Source organism: Podarcis erhardii (genome assembly GCF_964252035.2).
Source record: "Podarcis erhardii genome assembly, chromosome: 5".
In the NCBI taxonomy this organism is placed as follows: domain Eukaryota; kingdom Metazoa; phylum Chordata; class Lepidosauria; order Squamata; family Lacertidae; genus Podarcis; species Podarcis erhardii.
In genome coordinates, this window is record NC_138509.1 from 61,126,490 (window position 1) to 61,149,505 (window position 23,016).

General features: G+C 40.0%; 1 protein-coding gene across 8 annotated transcripts in view; it reads right to left on the reverse strand.

Moving 5' to 3' along the window:
- Positions 1-23,016, reverse strand: part of DGKD (diacylglycerol kinase delta) — a 73,568-nt gene that overhangs the window by 37,843 nt on the left and 12,709 nt on the right. For 4 of the 8 annotated variants that reach the window (XM_081864053.1, XM_081864056.1, XM_081864055.1 and 1 more), the window contains exons 2-3: positions 19,275-19,385; positions 17,278-17,358 (exon numbers count right to left, since the gene is read on the reverse strand). In XM_081864053.1, coding sequence (XP_081720179.1) covers positions 17,278-17,358; positions 19,275-19,385 — 192 coding nt within the window. Of the gene's footprint in view, positions 1-1,440; positions 1,578-8,953; positions 9,057-12,664; positions 12,977-17,277; positions 17,359-19,274; positions 19,386-22,951; positions 22,972-23,016 lie in introns of those variants that run through there. The other 4 variants (XM_081864054.1, XM_081864058.1, XM_081864059.1 and 1 more) reach the window with 4 other exon arrangements.

Below are 23,016 nucleotides of genomic sequence, written 5' to 3' on the forward strand. Positions count from 1 at the left end.
TACTGACTGATCTATATGATGGTTATATGCATATAGCCAATGCATATCATCACAGAATTGAGGACAAAAAACAAATTTTAGGAAATATTTTCCTGCTTTACAGATATGGAACTCTATGGCTGAGATTACTCTCAACGTCAGCATGTGAATCTATGATAGAAAACTCAAACATAAACATAACTGCCCTTTATCAGTATTCCCACTCCTATTTTCAGCAGACACCACAGACACAGGAAACACAGAGACACAAACATTCTGCAAAATAAACACAATCCAAAACTAGCTGAAACTATCAAAAAAGGCATCGAAATAATCAATCCTATAATAATATAAATTATCATAATTTCCAAGTACAATTAAAATTCCAACCCTGTCCTGGTGTGTGCAGTAAAATTGGTGGGATGACACACTTTCACCTCTCCCACTCACGAGCCACTGCTGCAGCAGTGCGTGAGCAACACACATGCACACACAACACACTGATGAAGAGAGCTTACTCACTGTTTTCTTTGCCACTGTCTAGTTGCCAAGCTGCCGCAGTTCTCTTCAATACTAAAATGTCCAGAAATAGCTCACTCTCCACTCACCGCTCACCCTGGCATCACCAATCACAGATAAGGAAGACAAGCCCACAACGCCAATCACAGACAAGGCAGCTTGCAGAGCTGCCCAGCTATTGCTACCACCACTGCCACTAAGCTCAACACAGTATGTATGTGGGTTCTTCACGCAACCATATATGAATATAATAATAATAATAATAATAATAATAATAATAATAATAATCGTATTTCACTTTTCCAACCACAATATTGATCTCAAAGTGGCTCACAATAATGCCAATAGCATTTGTTGCAATTATCTGACCCTTGCTGTGTCTTTGCAAGGGTCAGAACTCACATGAGATCAGGTTTAGGACAGATCACTAAGCATGATATAAGAGCTGCATTTAAGGAAGGGTCAGCAGTCTACCACAACCCATCCTACAGTAAACCAGTGGACTGCCTTGCCCCTGTCTTAGGCAAAGTCCTGTCTCTCTAGATGGTGCCCACAATGAACTAATCTTCATAAATGTATGCACTAACAATTTGATTTTCTCACTTCTCCTGGCTAGCTGTTATCTCTCAGTATTAAGACATAGCATCCTGCTCTTGGCAAAACTATTCTCATGTTAAAATAAACAGGTTAAATGATCTGGATAACAACTAGTGAAAATAAGGAATAACTACGGTAATTTTACTTAAGAGCAGAAAAGGTATTCTTCACCAATGAGCAACTGCAAGCATGAAAATTCATGAAAGCAGCTGATTTTATTCCAAAACATTAAGTAAATCCCCATGCTTCAATCTCTCCGGTATTTGCTACCTTTTTCTTCACTCGTTTTCACTATGCTGTTTATATTAATTTCCTCACTTGATTTATATCAAAAGGAATCCTTACCCATTGTTGTCTCCAGGTCTTTCCCAACATTTTTCAGCTGCCCTGAAAACTCTCAAAATGAAGCAGTGACTTTGGCCAAGCATGTAGTGAAATGTCCTTTTATCAGAATAGATGTCACATTGACCACAACAGACAGAAAAATAACTTAATGATACACTGGCTGGGTTTTAGATTAGCTTGAAATACACAGACACATACCAAGAGATAGAGGTGGTCTCAGTGCATCTGCTAAATATAGCTATCCTGATGCAGCATTCTTTTGCAAGCAGCCAACACTGGAGTGTGATAGGGACTGATAACTATAGCTGTTTCCTCTTTACTCACATCCTGCTTGAAAACAGCCCTATGAACAATTTGTCAACCTTGAGCTCCCCAAGAGACTGTCAAGTATTTATAAACAGCAAGAAGCATAACGGAAGCTGCTTATTTTTGTAAAAAATTTTTTTAAAAAAAATCAGTACATATATCCCATTAATACTAATAGGGCTGAAGAGTTTGTTACTACAAGGTCAAAAACATATATATATATATGACAAAGCACTTTAATATCACTTGGGAAAATTTGCAGCTTCACTTAACATCGTGCAAAAGTTATGCTTTCAATTTGAATGCACCCCACTAAATTTAACCTTGATGTTTGTTCATAGCTGGTCTGGACTCTGACAGAATCCTATAAAACTGTGTAATATTGTCTTTCCGTATTAACTACTGTTCCTAGCAATGCAAAGCAATGGCAAGCACTGTTGTCACAGTCAGAACTTTTATTCACAGCTGACATAAAAATCACATAGCTACTGGCGAATTTAAAAAGATGATACAAATACAATTAAACTGAATTTCTGTTTTCACAAGGCATGCTAACAGTGGATGAGACATGCAAGAGTTCTTTAAATAGCATGTATGAAATCAGTATTCAGTTCAAAATTTCACTCATTTGAGGCTTTATGTTCCAAGAAATATCAATCAGTTGTAGTGCTTAGATTCTTTCCCCCACTCTTGTTCACTTTATAGGCCGCCCCTCTGTGCTACCACAGCACAAACCCTGATCCAGAACCTGTAGCTTGAGAACTGAACAAACATAATGGGAAAGAAAAAAGGGGAGCCTGGCTGTGTCTGTGGAAAAGCCAGATACGTCTGTTTTCCTGTTTTCTAAATACAGCTGCTTCCCTGGTTCTACGCAAGTAAAAAAACTGACCATACCAATTCACAGGCAGATTCTGGATTAGTAGTGTGTTTTACTAGAAAAGATGAAATAAAAACAGAAATTAAAATATAGGAGAATGGAAATGGCACAGCATTTCTCAGTGGAACTGGATAGCCTGGATTGCCTCATTCAGGTTCAGTGATAGATACATGCCATTCTTCGTATCCCACCTAAGCTGGAGGCACTGCTGGTGTCAAGGGTCTTTTCAGTACTTGTCCCATATTGTGGGACACTTTGCTCCATGAAGCATGGATGCTCCCCACCCCCACTCTGCCTCTCCTCCTTTGGCTAAGATTTTTATTCTGGCAAGCTAGCTTGCTAAGGTCATTTGCAATCTCTGCTGTTATCACTTTCAAATTTTGTGCGTTTTATTGTTGCATTTTAATTTTTTTACTGCATCGCGATTTTAAGTTGTTGAACAGATGCATGCAATATATAGTAAGCCCACAGTGTGTGTAAATTTAAATTGTGGGCATTCAGCTTTATGCATGTGGGGGGAAAATAAAAATAAAAAGGGGGGAGAGGTTCTGGGGGAAATGACTTGTGCAATCCCACCCGCCATTTAAGCCAATGTGTATACGTGATTTTGGCTTTAGGTGCAATCCCCAGACTGTAACGCCCATGCAAGATGTGAGCTTACTGTAAAAATAAAATAAAAGTAGAGGAAAGGTAATATTGGGAAGGATCCAGACCAGGGCATGTGGTCATTCTACTTGTGGGCAAGAGGCTCCAAGCTGCCTCCTCTAAGAAGCAGCACCCCACACCTCCTAAAAAGCCTTCACAAAATTTGGGAGGCCCTCCAGAGTGGCATCTCATAAAGGATGTTATTGGTAGGCATCCGGGCCTGCACTGAGAGAAGAAGTGTTTCTGCTTGAAATGAGATCTCTCCTTATGTTACTCATCATTATTTATGTGGTAAGTGCTAGCTAACAGGTGCCCACAACAGCTTTTACACACATCTATTTCAGCACTGCTGACCACACACTGCTGCGAAGTAGTTTCATTTTTTCTTCAAGGCACTGCTTGAAATGCTGCATAAACTTGCAAAACTGGTTTGACTGAAAATATGGCGGGACAAAGGGGAAATGAATGTTTGAACAGTAAGTAATGAGGGCTGCACAATGCTACCTTCAGGTCTCTAAAAAGTTATCATCTGCACACTGGCAGAAAAACAAAGGCAGTTTTCTTAAGACATTCTAGGAACAAGTGAAGTAACTTTATGGTTGCTTCCCTTGCTAATATTTATATGTCAGTCATGTCCATATTCCATCTTGCTGTCTCTGTCTCTTTATCTTTTTTGAGGTTACCGTGGAACAGCTGACACGAGACTGCTTTCTCTGGGAAAAAAGTAATCTCCCAACCCAGGGTCAAATTCCTCTCTCCATCTGGAAGTTTACTCTGAACAACTCAGAATTTCAACAAATCCAACAACAGATTCGTATTTGCAAAAGTGCAATGAAAAGTGAGAAGTTAGCAAAGAAAAAAAAAAGAAAAGAAAAAAGCAACTGCACTGTTCCCTATCCATGGAAACTAAAATTTCATTTTCAAGTCCCCAAACTGTATTTTGCAACAGTCTGAGTAACACAGACCAATCAGGTTTTTTTTTTAATGGACTTAGATGTCACATATTCATCATCACACTTCATAAGCATCCCTCCTGCATTCTCCTTTTAATCTCAGCCCTTGACCATGAGGTGGCCACCCAGACCGGTGATCATAATCTGAGGTCCTTCTTCTTGTGCAACACAAAAATGGGCCTTTTCTGCAGTGGCTCCCTGCTTGTGGAATGCTTTCCCCAAGGAGGCTCATTTGGGGCCTTTGTTACATATCTTTAGGCACTAGGTGAAAACATTCCTCTTCTCCCAAGTGCTTGGCTAATTAAACTATCAATGGCCTTTTAAACTGTGGGGGGTATTGTTTTTGTTTGTTACTATGTTTTTTTGTGTTTTTATATTGTAAGCTGCCCTGTGATATTTTGGTGAAGGGCGGTATAGAAATTTAATACATAACAATAACCTATTGCTTCCAGCATTCATGGCCAGCATTATAGATCACTGACATTTGTTTTGTACTTCCTAGGACAATGATTCCAAACCACTAGGCCACAGGATCTTAACAGATGAAGTCCTCTGCTACTGGTTATAGAAGGTTGCCTGCTGTGTAAATCAGGCATAACCAAGTGCTAGCAACTGTTGTTGAGCTATTGAAAACACTTTCACTGTCAGCACAGAGAAGCCGAAGCTCAAACATCACTACCGTTCAAAACAAGAGGTGTTATGGTATCTTAGATGTATCTTTAACTGGGCATCCTTCTTATGGGTAGTAGGTTTATTTGAACAGAAAATGTGGCAGACATAGATAACTCCTAAAATAATAACTCAGGACCTCATATTTGGGTTTGTGGGCCAATGGAGTATAAATGAATAGGTGAGAATGCAAAACAGACAATTGATAGCTGAAATGTGGAACATGAATATGGTATGTAACTTCAACCAAACTTTTACAACAAAAACCACTGGGGCACGGCATTTACCTCATTTGGACATAACTGTAAATAATTGTTTAGAGTGGTGATCTCTCTTCATTTACTCCATCCTGCATGGCCACAAGAAGATCAATAAGCATTTACTTCCATTTTCAACTGCTCAATTTTATGTCCAAACTGGGAACTGCAGGTAGTACTTACTACTGTTTATCTGAACAAGCCAGGATTGTAAACCAGTTTGAAGCTGGTTTGTTCAGACAAACCTTAATTAAACTAACAAAAATATGTTCTTGTTTGGAAATATTAATAAAATGGGGTTAGTTGAAACCAGGAAGCAAATGCTTCTGATCTCCTTTCCCTGCTTTGCTCAATCTTGTATTTTATGTAAAACTTTTGGAAAAAAGAGAAATCCATTGCCATCATTGTAGCATTTCTGTCTCAAAATTCTAGTGGTTGCCTAATGAAAGAACTTCAAATTTTCATCACATTCACCTGTTCATATAAGCAAACAATTGGGACCAAATGTTTTGAAAAACTGAAGTACATTAAAGCAGATTATGTTGAACATAGGTTACCAACCAGCCAGCCATGAACAAAGGCAAAGATTGGGTGTTACATTATCTACCAGTAAAACAACTTTCCTTTCCAAGAGAACAAAATCTTTCTACAAACAATCTCAATCTCCTTTTCCTTCCCATTTCTTTACTCAGCGATGAATAACCATGATCCATCTCTTCTTCAGTTTGACGGTTCCTGAAATGTGCCAGAATGGATGATTCTGAGTTGCAAGTTGGATATGCATTCATAGTAAACTGTACAGAAACACCCTTTCAACAGTAAATAATTCCATAAAGTACTATTGTCAGAGATCTAAAATAATCCGCAGAGCAATTCTTTGGTAAATACTGATTAAATATTTCAACCTTAACTCATGAAACTAGAATATGTTTACCAAAGGTCTGCCTCTTAAGTTACACCTTCAACAGAAACACTGAGCTATTGAGACTATGCAAATGATAAAACAATATCTAGAAATACTCACATTTACCAGAATCTAAGCCACCTGCACTGAAAACAGTGTAAGATGAAGTCATCTATTTCTAGCCCTATTATTTATAGACGACAAAAATATTGTGCATATCTTACTATTGAAGTTGTTAATGCTAACATCAAGGATTACCAACTTGGAAATCAAATCCACACCCAAAGGCAATTTTCTGTGGTTCCCAGTGGCTCTACTCTTTTTGAATTAAAGCCATTTTTCAGGTGGTAAGCAACTTTGCCGTTACATCCACCTTTCAAATTTTAATGCAGCAAGTTTGTAATACGTAAATATTTTTATTTTTAGGGGATGCGGATGGCGCTGTGGTCTAAACCACAAAGCCTCTTGGGCTTGCTGATCAGAAGGTCAGCAGTTCAAATCCCCACGACGGGGTGAGCTTCCATTGCTCGGTCCCAGCTCCTGCAAACCTAGCAGTTCAAAAGCACGCCAAAAAGTGCAAGTAGATAAATAGGTACTGCTCCGGCGGGAAGGTAAACGGTGTTTCTGTGTGCTGCTCTGGTTTCGGTGTTCTGTTGTGCCAGAAGTAGCTTAGTCATGCTGGCCACATATCCCAGAAAAACTGTCTGCAGACAAACGCCAGCTCCTTCGGCCTGTAAACCGAGATGAGTGCTGCAACCCCAGAGTCGTTCAAGACTGAACTGTCAGGGGTCCTTTACCTTTTACCTTTTTATGTGTACACAATGCTATGCCTTACCACAGAGGCTCCAATGGCATCAAATTTATTATGAAACCTGGTCATTTTTGATGATCCCTCCCCACACTACAGAGGGCAGAATGTGCTCCCATCCAAGAATCTATAACCTGTCCATTACTGTTCTATATAACATTACCATATTGTGAAAACTACGTTACATCTTCTCTCTTTCTCCAGGAGAGACTATAATACATATTTTCTGGGGATAAAACACTTGAATGTTATTTTCACAGTTTTATTTTCAAATGGAGAACTATTTTATGGACTTAAAAAGGAACAGGAAAATGTAAAAATGCCTCTGGCCTCTGAGCAGCAAGGGACCACTTACTATCTCTACACTCCCAGAATTAGGTCAATTCACCAGCCAGCTCCACCCCCTTCCCTGTCCCCCTTCTCCAGCTCCCCAATAATATTTCCGGAGTAGTAAAACAAGTAGTTAAACAAGCAAAGATCTTGTTTCATGGTGGCAGAGCTGATACTTGAGTCAAATAATTCTTCCATATCTATAGGTACAGCCTGGTAAACAAAGCTATTCAGGAGTAAATTCCACGAACTTTGTGCCAAACAAGCTGACCAAAACCAGCCCCAAAAACAGTTTTGCTGAAGCCTGTCAACAGTGTGATCCCTACTCATCATTCTCCCTCGTAACAGCCAAGGTAGTGTAGTGGTTAAAATTCACTGGGTGGCCTTGCATAAGCTACTAACCTACCTCACATAGTAACCCGTAAAGTACCCTAAGCTACATTTTAAGGGAGACTAGAATGTTACTATGAGTTCCTTGGAAGAATGGGATACAAATGTAACAATAAAATAAAAGAAAAAATGTAATATGTATAACCAAGAATAAACGAGTGTACTAATTCGTACAGAAATGTGCTCTGTTTGCAAGCCTGAAAACAAATTATCCAGATTTGCCAGAAACAATGGAACAAATCAGAACTTAATGCTCAGTGCTGCTATTTAACATAAAGAAAGAAACCTTCAGTATTTGATTTCTCTTCAAACAAAGCAGAACATATCCATTTCATCAGAGAAGTACTAAAGACCAAGGTCTAATTCAAATGTCAATATACTATATTGCCTACCTCATCCTTACCTAGTTAAATTACATTCAAGATAAGATAAACAGTGAAAACAAAAATGCCTAAGTCCAAGAATAAAGCAATATATAACTTATTCAAGATAGGGAGAAAGTAACAAATTTGATTGCTACAGCCCCTTACGCAGAACTAAAACTATGGCTACTTAACAACAAATGTGCAAAACAAAAGTAGATGCTCACCAAATAAGTGTTTGAACATAGCCAAGATTCTGAAATTGACAGACGCAATGCCTACCCCAATGTAGCAATAAATTAACACAAAAGTAGTCAGACACCAAGGAAATAGCCTAAGTGTCACCTCATTGCTTATTTTTAGCATTTGTGAGTCATTTTGAAAAATATTTTCAAAGTGACATGCAAAAAGATAAACCAGTAACATTATATGATTAAAATAGTAAAAATCAAGCATTATATAATAAGGAAGGAAGGAAGGGAGGGAGGGAGGGAGGGAGGAAGGAAGGAAGGAAGGAAGGAAGGAAGGAAGGAAGGAAGGAAGGACGGACCAATTTAAATAGCAAACAGCAATCCAATCAAGAGTGGATATTAAAATGCACTAAAAAACCCTAGATCATTAGGGGTCAGTTAAAAGCCATGTTGAACAGAAAATCTAGTGTCTAAATTAAAAGAAAAGAAGGTACCTCACAGATCTGTTCAGGAAAGGGTAGGGCAGTTCAGCAATATCGGGGGGGGGGGGGTTGAAAGCCTACCCGACTCTGATTTATAAGGTGTCATCACTGAAAACAACCTCTCCATAGTAGCCACCAGATCAAGTGATATATACCACTGATCCCTACTTCTTAGCAGGTATATTTTAAGTATGTATTTTCTCCATATATTACAACACGTGGTTATAGGTACCAGTATAGCTTTTGCCTCAGCCTGTTTCCAAAATTTGTTTCTCTCAGATTTCTCCCTATACTGCACAGGGACTGTACATTTTCAAGATTATTAAGTGGGTAACTTACCAAGTCAAGGACTACTGATTGGCCTCTTAGCAGATGAGGTAGGAAACTCAAACTCAGGGGGTAGTGCTTCAATGGTGTGGGTGTGTTTCCTTCTTTTCCTACAGAATATGGAAGTCAGCTAAATGCTGTTGAGATTGACTGGCTCTGTAGGCCGGATTGGTAATTCTGCAGGAAGTAGAAATGCACGCCCCTCCCTGTTGGCAAACATACAGGTATTGGAATGTGCATTATTCTTTGGTGGTGTACAGGATGTGGGCATACTGAAGGATTTCAACTGACTGGCAACAGCTAGAATAAAGAATTTAGTATTCTGGCAGATATGCCACTTATATTAAAATAGGGCAAACTGCATACTATGGAAGTGGGTGGGTTCCCAAGTGTTTGGTAATAACGGAGGACTATTATTCTATCACATGTTACAACTCTTATCATCTCCCCCACTTGATGAATGTTGGGATTGCTTTCATTGCTGCAGTGAGATTTGGGCATACTGAGGCAAGCAAATTCTGGTCCAGATTTATACTTGAGTGCCATTGGTGACAGGTAAGGGGGTGAAGCACCTTATGGAGAGTGAATGACTAAGCAAGACCTTTCTTCCTCCATGTATCTTTTGAGGACTAGATGTGTTCGCATATATCCTGCCACAGCACTTTACAGCTGGAATCACAAACTGGTAGACCTGCTTCTGTCCGACAATACAATAGTCTACCCCATTCACAGTTTCACTCCATCCTATTCCCATGCATACCTCAGTGCCTGGCTCTGTCTTAAAGGGTCCAGCCCTACCCACATTCAGTGATCTCCAGGATAACCAACTTTGATCTCCAGGATAGCCAAGCCCCCGAAATGCAATTTCATTGCCTTTCTGCAAATACAGTGGACGCTCGGGTTGCGAATGTGATCCATATGGGATGCACGTTCTCAACCCGCAGGGTTCACAATCCGCGTCTGCGCATCTCTGCACGTGTGGGTTGCAATTCGGCACTTCTGTGCATGCACAAATCACGATTCAGCACTTCTGCGCATGCGCAGCCACCGAAACCCGGAAGTAACCCGTTCCGGTACTTCTGGGTTTCGGCGGTCCGCAACCCGAAAAAACGCAACCTGAAGCGTCTGTAACCCGAGGTAGGACTGTATACCAATCTCTTCCTACAGCAAATGGTTAAAAGCCCTGAGTATACTCTCATACGGTAAAAGGTAAACGACCCCTGGACAATTAAGTCCAGTCAAAGGCAACTATGAGGTGAGGTGCTCACCTCGCTTTCAGACTGAGGGAGCCGGTGTTTGTCCACAGACACCTTTCCAGGTCTCTGGCTAGCATGACTAAACTGCCTCTGGTGTGATGGAACACCATAATGGAAGCCAGAGAGCACAGAAACGCTGTTTACCTTCCTGCCGCAGCAGTACCTATTTATCTACGTGCACTGGTGTACTTTCGAACTGCTAGGTTGGCAGAAGTTGGGACAGAGCAACAGGAGTTCACCCCATTGCACAGATTCGAACAGTCGACCTTCCAATCCGCAAGCCCAAGAGGCTCAGTAGTTTAGACCACAGTGCCACCCGCAAGTAGCTAAATAGGCTGTAGCGGTTTCCGTGCACTCTGGCACTTGTCACTGTGTTCCGTCGCACCAGGAAAGCTGCTTGTGGACAAACGCCGGCTCCCTCAGCCTGAAGTTGAGTTGAGCGCCGCACCCCATAGTTGCCTTCGACTGGACTTATGCGTCCAGGGGTCCTTTACCTTTTTTACCTTACTCTCATAGGGAGAGACTGACATGACAGTTTTTTAAGTCCTAGTGAGAGTAGCAAGGCACATAGCACACCCTATATTTAAAGCAGATAAATCTTTTAAACTAAGTCAGGCTTAAGGTAAACAAACAGTAACAAAGATAGCTGTATGCCTTCAGGTTTATTTTTAAAAAGGTAACAGATTTAACAATTTTGAACAAATAAGCAACCACTGATGTTGACTTCTTTTCTGCCACTAATGCATTACAATGCTACAGGATCAGGTACTTTCAGAAAACTCAGGCTGCAGTCCCATACAGTGGTACCTAGGGTTACATACGCTTCAGGTTACATACGCTTCAGGTTACATACGCTTCAGGTTACAGACTCCGCTAACCCAGAAATGGTACCTCGGGTTAAGAACTTTGCTTCAGGATGAAAACAGAAATCGTGCTCCGGTGGCGCAGCAGGAGGCCCCATTAGCTAAAGTGGTGCTTCAGGTTAAGAACAGTTTCAGGTGAAGGCTTTCTGGGAAATGATATATAATGAGCTGAAAAAGGTATTTAAGTATACCTTCACCAAGAAACCAGAGGCCTTCCTTCTGGGTATTGTCGGCCCGAAGGTGTTAAAGAAGGACCGAACATTTTTTATGTATGCAACAACGGCAGCAAGGATACTCATCGCTAAGAACTGGAAAACTCAAGATCTACCCACACTGGAAGAGTGGCAGATGCAACTGATGGACTATATGGAACTGGCCGAGATGACTGGCAGAATCCGAGACCTGGGAGAGGAGAGGGTTGAAGAAGACTGGAAGAAATTTAAGATTTATTTAAAAAAACATTGTAATTTGGTTGAATGTTAAGAAAGGATGCTAGATCATAAATAATTGTGCACCACTAAACTAGATGGAATTAAGATGACAAGTAAGTTGAGGAAAAATTATAAACCTATTGGAGAATTAACAGATTAGAGTTAAATGAATGTGACACAAGATTGTAAACAAGATGATAAATTGCAGGCAAGAATTGACAATGATGCAAATGGGAGCGGGAGATGTGAGGGAGTCCAAAGAAGTTACGAAAGTATGTTATGATATATGTTATACTGTTTTCTATCTTTGCATTTATGTTTAAAAACTTTAATAATATATATATATATATATTTTAAAAAAGAACAGTTTCAGGTTAAGAACAGACCTCCAGAACGAATTAAGTACTTAACCCAAGGTACCACTGTACATACCTACCAGGGAGTAAGGCCCATTGTTTACCTGGGACTTACTGTCAAGTAAACATGCATAGGATTGCACTCTCGGAGAGTGAAGTACAGTGTACTCACCCACTAGCCTCGTGGGGGAGGGAAACGGGGGACGGGACACAGCATGTCAAAGTACAGCTTCAGTTTCAAGTAAGAAAGCAGATATTTACTTGCAAGGCAGATATACCCACTTCTAGCACCACTAAGACTGTGGCAGACATTTTGTTTACTAGATTAAAGATAATGGGAAGCCTGCAAGAAGAAAGCAAGGGAGAGCAATTCCAGAGCAGGACCAACTCTAATGATAAAATTCTAATGAGAGAAAACAACAGCCACATGTTTTTCCTTACACTTCTTTCCACAAATGAGGAAGCTCTCTCATCCCCAAGACTCTGCTATTTTATCGACACTTTCATACACCTCTAAATCTATAAAAACAACTCTTCTACTTTTATCTCATCTGTATAAAGAGAAGAAACAAACAACACTGCATAACTACAGTGTTACATTATGAGAGACCCCAAAACCCCAAATCTACAACCTTCCTGTGCTGGAAAATATGACAACATTTCTAATTTTACCTCGGGCAGCAAGGTCTTTTCCTGTGTACTTTCAGCCCATAAAAACATTTACTTATGCAACTGTACAGAAGAGTGAAATGTGTCCCTATTATTAACTTCACTACAAATAAACAGAAAAGAGTCAGAAAGAGCCTGATCAACTTACTCTAAAGTATCTGAATTTCTGACGGTTTCTAATAATAAAGAGCAGTTGCAGTCTTCAGCAGCGTCTGGTGGAGTACTTTCAGTCCACTTCTCTCGTCTTGTTTGTTACCACCTCACACACAGTATTTTTCTAATCCACATGTCTGACCTCATCTATATCTCCTCTTCTTCACAATGAGCAAGTTCCTCAGAATTTGATGCAGGTATTAATAGGATTATTCCTGCATTCAGCCAATTTTGAGGAATTCTGTGCAACTCCCCACAAGCTGATTAGCTGTCTGCTTAAGGAGGAGCAGGGACAGATTTGCTCCTACTGGCAGCAAACTCAGGAGACAGGCACTGACTGTGAAAACATGCTGTTTCCGGTCTGCGGTAGAGCTAAGAGGCACTTCCTAACTCAAGAGGGTGTATGGAAGTCTCCAGGAGTCTGAACTCCACCTCTTCACCAACTCAGTATTTAGAGAATAGGTCTAAGGTAAGAATTATGATTATTGACAGATCTGCTGCATGCCATGCATATGCAAACTCCAAATAGCACAGGAGTACCAAGCAAACTATCCTGCCCACTCACTTACTACATGTCTCAGTTTTTATCTGGGAACTTTCTCCTACATAATCTCCAACATCAGAGAATGTAAATGTGAAATTGACGTTGTTTTAAAATAGTTTATAATGGAGAGTAAACTGCATTCCAGACAGTACGTTTTGCTGAATTATTTTGAAGGAATCATATTTTAGAGTGATCGCCAAAAATGATTATTTCAGATGAGGATCTGATGCTGGATTAAATGATCATCTGGTTCACCCACTATTTGTAGCAGGTACAAATATCTTATAGCTGGAAATATATTTAGCTGCACAAAGGTCTCCTGTTCTCTTAAACAAACTCTGCCCATTCCTCCATGCGGCCTCTTTTAACTAGAACTCCTTACCCAGAACACTTATGTGGTGCCACTTCTCACTTTGAATCCCAGTTCAAGAGTCACAACTTCTGTGAAGCCTTTAACCTACATCAGTGCCAAATGAAATGAAACCTAACTACATGTTACTTATTAAATGAATTATGTCCCTGTTACCTTCACTGTCCCATTATAATAAATATTACTCTAAAAGTCTACATAGAGGAGACAACAGTGGAGGATAAATGGGAAGGAAGTATGTTCAATTCAATTTGACACATTTAGCCTTAGTTTTACTAGGGAATGAGGAATTTGGGATTGTACCAGAGGTTTCAGGGGGATAGTGGATTCTGAGGAAAGATTTGAAGGAAAAAAGCATGGCAGCACCACACAGGTGTGGAGAAAAGGCGGATTAATTTGAGTTAACAAGACACTTCCAGATGACTGAGGATGGTATTATTATTATTTATTGAATTTATATACTGCCCTATACGCCGAGGTCTCAGGGTGGTTCACAGAAAAGATCAACATAAAAACCGCAATATATATATATAATCAAAATAAGAGCAAAAACCCAATAACAAGAGCAAAAACCCAATAACAGCCCCCCTCCCCACGAGCCACATTTTAAAAGGGCATAGGATGTCAAGCAGATGGCCTGGTTAAAAGGGAATGCTTTTGCCTGGCACCTAAAGATGTATAATGAAGGCCCCAGAATTGGTAGAATGCTGCTCACGGGCAGGATATGACAGCAGAGAAATGCAAAGATGAAAGATCAAAGTACTGCCAAAGGTGGAAGGGATGAAGTACATAAATCACAGAAGTGATCACCTTTCCTTTCCTTTATTGCTTCATGGGTGAAGAGGATCTTCATAAATCACATCACCTAAGTAACTTCAAAACCCCCTACTAAAGAAATCTAAGAATGGCCTTTATTTTAGTCATTTAAACATATTTATATGTTACCTTTCTTAGTGTAACTTTTGCGATACAAAGCATAAAACTGCTGCCAAAACCCCATAATCAATAAGCTAGCAGTAAAACACATTTCTATCATAATAAAAAAAAAGACAATTGCCACAATATAAATAGTTAGAAAACATCACAGTCAAGTGGATTCACTAAGACAGCATTCAACTTCCAGAATCTAGAAGGGGCTGTTTAGCATGCCCTATAAAGCTGAAATCCAGTGTTCTAATTTATTTTGCTAAGCTCACTAGTCAAGAAAAAAAGTAAGCTTGGTATCTTCCCCTTTCTCTCCACCAATAATTACTTCTAAGGGAGTCCCACAAAGTCTGGATGAATAAATATGTTTTAACATGATGTGTAACAAAGGCCAAAATTGAGAGCTGTTTAATTTAACTTGCAAGTTCCATGAACTTAAGTTTATTGGCCTTCATCCAGCCCATCACTACCTGCAGACATAATTCAGCACCTACACAACCTCTCCTGAATGGCATATAAAAGAGTGATAGAGGTGAGTATCATCCCCATATTGACAACACAGCAGTCTAAATATGTTTTATAAACAAATAATAAATAAATCTGAAAGGGTAGAAGCTTTTTACAACGTGGGTGAACAATATGATGAGAAATATGAAGAAGCAGGAAGTGATAGTGATAACCTAGAAAAATAATTTGTAAATATTGTCTGAATAAAATGAATATTTATTATACCAGAGATAATTCCATGCTAAACTAATGCATTTTATGTTCCTAAAGTGACAAAGTGACTTTCTGTATGTAAAGAGTACAGTATTGCACTTTTTCATCCCCCCCCCCAAAAAAAGCTCCATTGGGGGGGCGGATTTTATATTGCTAAGCTGGCCCTAAAAGAAATGTTATCAGCTAGCAGTAGTTATCCAACTAGTCTTGCATGCTTCCCTCAAATAGGAGAGAAGAAGAGGAGGAGGAGGAGGAGTTTGGACTTGATATCCTGCCTTTCACTCCCCTTAAGGAATCTCAAAGTGGCTAACAATCTCCTTTCCCTTCCTCCCCCACAACACACACTCTGTGAGGTGAGTGAGGATGAGAGACTTCAAAGAAGTGTGACAAGCCCAAGGTCACCCAGCAGCTGCATGTGGAGGAGCGGGGAAGCGAACCCGGTTCACCAGATTACGAGTCCACAGCTCTTAACCACTACACCATGCTGGCTCACTCTCTCCCTCCATGAGGTTATTCCCCATCCCCTGGAGCCACCCTGTAGTCAACTCCTCTATGCTAGATTTCAAAACCCAAAATTGCCACCCTATCCATATAATCAGGCTACAGCAACAGCAATTGGTTCTATAGACTTGAACCAGATGTGCTCTGGACATGTCTTCCAGGTATGCATCAGCTTTGGTGTCACAGTTTACCAACAAAATATACTAACAATACAAATGCACAATGCCATGGTTTACCACAGGATTATAGAAAAACAGGCCTTTGACTTGAATAAACTATCCCTTAAGTATTCTTACAATATACTTTGGTCTGTGATCCTCCAAAATTCTACATACCATAAAAATAGTTCCATCCATCATCCTTTAAAATTCATATATACTGCACAGATCCCAAAGACATGCAGAACATTCAAATGCAGCGGAGATAAAAACAGAATAAACTAAACCAATTTCCTGCCAGCATAAATGGAAACTAACAATATGACCATATTGAACTGGCTGGAAAAATTCAAGTACCTTCTCTTTTTCTAGCTTATGCTGCTTACATTTGGCTATCTGTGGACACCAAGAAACTCCCAGAGGTTGTGGCCAAATGGGATTGGTATGTTAATTTATTTCTGTCTCTTGCACAACCCAAGAAGATACATCCAATATTTGCTGCAACAGGAAATGATGCTGTCCTCTTACAGAAGTGAACATCAGTAATATCAGTACATTTTGGCCAAGCTTTTAACTCTTTTTATATCACATAAAGTCATCTGATATGTCACACTCAATATGCAAAAAGTATTATGTAAAATTCTTTGGAATTCAAGTCTATCTATTTGGAATTAATGACTTCATAAAGCATGGTTTATCATCGCGAAAATGAGCTTAGCCCTCCTCACTCCTCTGGCATGGCCACAAGGAGGTTGAAAGCTTTCACTTTTGACTTTCCAGTTATAGTATGTCCAAATCCTAAACGACAGTAATTTTTACTACAGTTAGGTAAAATAAGCCATTTTCATAAATGATGGCTTGAGGTTAAGCTTGCTTTCACTAGCCATTGACCTGGACTCATTTTTGCAATGCTAAAATGTGGTTTAGCATTGTACCTGAACCAGAACATTCAGTGGCACACACAGAATTCCAGCTCCCACGTACCAAGTGGAGGCCCCAAATAATTTCCAGGGAAGAAACAGCAGGTGTGTACTTGACCCTGGCTCATCTACTATTTTTTTCTTTGCAACTGTCTGCCCTAACCACTTTCCCTACCATCAAGTCTAAGTGTTTATTGATTAAAATTGGGGAAATTAGCTGGGAACAGATGTTGCACAGGGAAAATCTTCCTGTTTCTCCTGAAATGCTACCCCCTGCTCCCATTCTGCACATAGGAGGCAAACATCAATATCAATGCCACTTGCTCCCACTATCTCCTATTCACTCTAATAATATTTGCCCATTACAGCTTCGTATATAATTTATTATTTACTTTATCAACAATGGAATTATTGTGAACAGAACTGAGATACTTATATAATTTCATTCCACAAAGTGATGAGTAATCCTACCGTGAAGCTGTTGTTGACATTTTTAGTGCTGGATTCTGCCACGCTGGCATCTGTCAGATCCACCTCATCAAAAATGATTGACTGGGAAAAGGAAAAATAAATGTAAAACTTCAATTAGGTTGTTTTTTTATTTCATAACTGTTACAAATCATATATATATAATGAAGGGTTAAAAGAAATGCCTCTGGTGGTTGGTGCTGGCGAAGAATAAGATGGATTCTGCAAGACAAACAATCGGAGCTTCCTCAAAATCCTGCATGGTGTGTGTGGATGAGGGCAAGGCGAAGAATTTGCACAGCATCTACCATAGAGGCAACCTATAACACTCCATGTCCCTGTCAAGCCACTGCCGTATGGGGAATTCCGGACATGACTCCTGCACTTCCCAAATTGCACAGTGAAGGTGCACCTTTTTACCCTGACCTCTGACCTCATTATAAATATAGTTTTAAACTGATTTTAATATTGCATTTTTAAGTAGCCGCAACCCACCCTGGGACCCTGTGGTGAATGGTGGGCACGAAATTGAAGAAATAACTATTCATTATTCCATAGGTACTCCAGAAATAAGCATCTGCCAGATGCTTTTAAGTACAAAGAAGCCCATTGATTAAAAGTAAATTAAATTGGCTATGTAATTTTTGATCTGGGGCATTATAGGAGATTAGGAGATGTCTATTTCAAGCATGGGGAGCCTCCACCCCATGGGTCAAATTAGGCATGGCAAGCATCCTGATTTGGCCTGTGAGGCCATATTCTCAAAGGCACAATCATCTGTTCCCCATTAGACATACATGATGTTAGGTGTGAGACAGGTAGACACAGCTGAAGTAGACCAATGGGGAGCCTTCAAATGTGCTCCTGACAGTTTGTTGGCAAGCAGGGTTTGCATTCAACACCTTTTAAGTTTGGTGCCAAACACAAGCAGCCCTTGGTGCCAAACATGCAGGCAACCCCTACTTGCAAGCAGGGCTTCTTTGTAAACATGGCTTAAACCCAACCTACATGTGCAAATGAACCTTTTCCCTTGCATCCTGGCTTGAACTCAAGTCACACTGCAAAGGAGAAGCAGGTGACCTGACATAACAGTAACATCAGGTGCTTGACAGGTGAGTCAATATGACCTACCAAGGGAGGGAGCAGGGAAAATCTCCTTCTGGCTGAATCCTAATCCTCACCCTAATCCTCTGCTATTGAGGATCTCTGCTGAGAAGATAAAAGCAAGGGGCAGAAAATAAAACAAGAGAGAAAGCAGCAAAATGATCATTGGGCTTGGTAATGGACACACTTGGTATACATAGTTTTTGCTGAGGCTCTTTTGAGTACTAACTTTCTCAGTGAAATCCATGTACAGTATATCAAGTGCTTTCACTATCCAGTCACAAGAGACACCTATCCTTTCTGATCCTATGGGTGTTAGGATCAGTGTCAACCAATGTCATGTAGAAAAAAACTTTGGGGAGATCCAGCCTCCTTTTGCTCTTAGCAATATAGGCCCCCTTTAATATATGTAGAACTTCTACTACATATAGAAATGTGATGCCAGTTTTTATTATTTAATCATATCTTTGTAATAATTTTGGCATCAATGTTCTGCTCAGTGGTAAAGCATCTGTTTTGCATTCAGAAGGCACCAGGCTCAATCCCCAACATCTCCAAGTAGGTCTGAGAGAGACTTCATTTGATGTCTGTCAGGGTAGACAACACAAAGCTAGATAGTCAAATGACTTGACTCTGTATAAGGCAGCTTCCTGTGTTTCTACCCCTCATGGACACAAAGAAAAACAATCTATCAGTACTTAAGTAAGGGATAACCAGTTCCTATTTTAGAATAGTTAATAGTTTTACCAAAGTAAAGCAACAATTATGAACTCCTGAGTAGCAGGTTTGTGAGCGTAAACACTCTTAGTAGCTAGTAACCCTTGTGCTGTAGTCATACAAACTGGATGATTCCTATTCCTTATTACCCTCCCATAATTTCATGGAGAGCCACATACCTTTGCTGTTTTGGCATAGTATAGAGTTCGTCCTCGCAATTTGAAGTAACGTCTCTTCCAGCGCTGAAATGAGCTGGTCTGTTTCATCAGCATGCCCTCTTTTATAATAGTCTAGAAGTCAAGAAGATATCAAGTCATAGAATCAAAGAATTGTAGAGTCAGAAGGGACCCCGAGGGTCATCATCTTGTCCAACTCCCTGAAAAGTAGGGATCTCAAGTAAAGCATCCAGGACATAGGGCCATCCAACCTCTGCCTAAAAACCTCCAATGAAAGAGAGTCTACCATCTTACAAGGGAGTCCGTTCCACTGTTGAACAGCTCTTACCGTCAGAAGGTTCTTCCTGATGTTTAGTTGGAACCCCCTTTCTTGTAACTTGAATCCACTGGTTTGGGTCCTAGCCTCTGGAGCAGGAGAAAACAAGCTTGCTCCATCTGCCATGTGAGAGCCCTTTAGATATGTTAAGATGGATATCTATATCCTCTCAGTCTCCTCTTTTCCAGGCTACCCAGCTCCCTCAACTGTTCCTCATAGGGCTTAGTTTCCAGACCTTTGGTCACCTTAGTCACCCTCCTCTGCACACATGAAGCATTTCTTTATGAACAGCCATTTTTTCTGATTTTACCCCTCCCCAACCACAAAAAGAAGGAAAGTACTGACTTTGATATCAATATTCTTTATTGTTTGACTGCCCTCTGCTGGAAATAAACAACACATTCATAAAACTGAGCTGCTGATCTTATCTATACCCAAGTGCAATAAACAACAGTCAAACACACAGTGCAGAGATTCCTTTCCTGTGTGAGAGAGATATTATCTTGGTGTGAGAAAGATACAATTCTTCAAACTAGTCAAGGTGATCTTATCAAGCTTTGATGAAGATACAGCAAACATTTTTAGAAAAACCTCAGTGTCTGTAGTCAGAGCTCTGTCCTGTCCAATTACAGCTCTGATCTCACCTGTTTGACTAAAGTGAGCACACAGCAGTCTGTCTCCTGTAAAGCTATCAGCATCTGACTACCACAGGAAACGGTCTGCATATTTAAGGGAGTGTGGAGGGCAGTAATAAAAAGACAGGAATAATCCTTCCAGCTTTTATATTTGGTATTTTTTTTCAGATACTCTTGGCTCTGACTCACTGCTTACTGGCTGGCTGGCTGGCTGGCTGGCTGCCATTTCCCAAGGCTAAAGTGCCAAGTCTGTCTACACACAGTTCTGGACATTTTCTCACTGCTCCACATCTAGCCCCACACACTATCATTCACATAATATGCATATCCAGGCTACAAGACTATGTTTAGCTGACATTCATTTTGTTGCTCTTTATGATACATATTTGTTAACCCAGCTGAAGAACATAATAAATACCAAAAGATACATTAAAATGCTACCAACACAGAATCTTAAGAATAACTGAAGGACTACAAAACGAAAGCAAAGGTTAGAGCTTTAATTCACTACGAATACATAGCTCCTGCCAGTAGCAAGTGTCATAATATGGGGTTTTAATGCTCCATTTAATACACCCCTTTTCCAAGGAAAGCACCATCTACAAGTACTTCAAGTAGTTCAATGTGGGAAAACATCATTAGGAGAAACTGCTGCAGGGATATCATAAAGCTGTCTGTTAGGTCATTCTGTAACCAAAGGCTACAAAAGCAACATACTGTATATAGAGCACAGCAGTGTTCTTAAATGTATTCACTAGACGCCAGTACGACAATCAAGATACAATAATAACCTTGTTATACAGTCCCTACTAACTTAACATCCCACTTGAGTGATTTGAAAATTCTTCAAGAGATATTAAAAGCTGAAGTAGCTAAGTCTGCTGAAAAGTCAGATTGCCCCCCAAAACCTTTGTTAGTTACTTGTTAGAAATCAAAAGTCAAGTTTTTTTCCAACTTGCAAAAGCTTTCCTTCCTAGCTAGTCAGAGGCAATTCCTGTTCCCCACAGATTATTAGGCAAATGTCTATTTGCAATCATAGGATGTCATAACTTAAAGTGCCTGCCCTCCCTAACAGTTGCAGATTTATTTATGCTTTTTCATATTTTCCTTTGCCAAACTGCTGTTCATCAGCAAAATGCTATATGCCAAAAAATGTCATCTTGGCCTAGCATGGAACTTCTCTCTTCAAAATCAGAATGACCTGAACTATAAAGTGGAATTGCGAGAGAAATTATTACTGTTTTCCTATGACTTTCAGTGAGATTCAACAGATATACAGTGAGGAAATAGGAAAAGTTTGGTACAACACACTCACCACACACTTTACAGAGAAAAATGCAAAACAATTTGCAGACAAGTAAATTCTGAAATAATATAGGAAGATAGAACCAATAATCTGTGGAGGATGGAATCACTCAGTATTGGCACCTTGACTGTGGAATGCTCTCCTCTCACATATTTGACTAAGGTAAAGGTAAAGGTAAGTGAGGTGAGTGAGGCTGAGAGACTTCAAAGACGTGTGACTAGCCCAAGGTCACCCAGCAGCTGCATGTGGAGAAGCAGGGAATCGAACCCAGTTCACCAGATTACGAGTCCACTGCTCTTAATCACTACACCACACTGGCTCAGCAAACTCATCTTCCTACCTCCAGGAAACTGAAAGGGATCAAAAAGGATCATAAGTACCTCCCACAAGTCAGTCCACATAATGGCATGCCACAATCAAAGATCGGGTGCTCTACAAAAAAACCCAGCTGCATGTGACTCAAGCAAGGGAGTGAATTGATGCACTACAGGGAAGAAGCAGAAGAACAGCTGAGCTTAACCATACCTAATTTTCCTATACCTGTCTCAAATCAGTCATAGCATGGCAGAGGAGTTTTACAAGAGCTCTACAATATCAAAGACGATAAATAAAATTAGGGAAAGTCCTAAGTTATCAGGAGAATTTGTGCCTTCAAACTGCTACTCCTAGAAAGATAATGAGCTGAAAGTAAATGAAAGAACTGAAAAAGTGGCAGTGATGGACTCTACCTCAAAGAATGAAAGTGATAGGCTACTGGAAGTGGAACTGCCATTTTGTGGCAGATACTACTATGGCAGGTTTGAACACATCTCCTAGTTCATACTCTACACCCATGAAAAAGAAAAGAAAAACGTATTGGGCAGAAATATTGAGAATTTTTATTGGTGAGATCCTGTGACTATGCGGCTTCAGGAAATTATGCAAAGAGTCCCAAACTTGGTCTGCAGAATAAGAAGATAAATGCCACTGAGGCTCTTAAAGAAACAACTGAAAATTATTACCCAATAGTCCAAAGACTTAAAAACAGGCTAAATATAGGCAAGGTTTGTGTGGTAAACATGAATAATAGTTTGAAGAACTACTGGGAGTACAACTGAATGGTTCATGATTTGATGAACTAAAACAGAAACAAATACCAGCCCCCAAAAGGGTAACAACAGATCCTAAATTATACAGTTTAGCTTGTTTTCTGGAACTTTCCTACCAACGCATCCTGATCAAAGAAATATTTCAGGCTCAACCAGCAAACTGCTGGTTTGATTTTGTATTTAATCAACCTGCAGTTTAAGCACAAGTTTGTAAGACTGATGCTCTGTACTCAATTCCCATTCTATTCTTTTTATTCATATATTTGTGAACCGATACCCCAACCCTGTTTCCAGTCTATTCAGGGACTGAATTCACACCTACAGAACAAACTCACCTGTGCAAATGATGAGCACTCCTCCATCTCTTTTAAAGAATGCTCTTTCAAAGAAAACAACACCA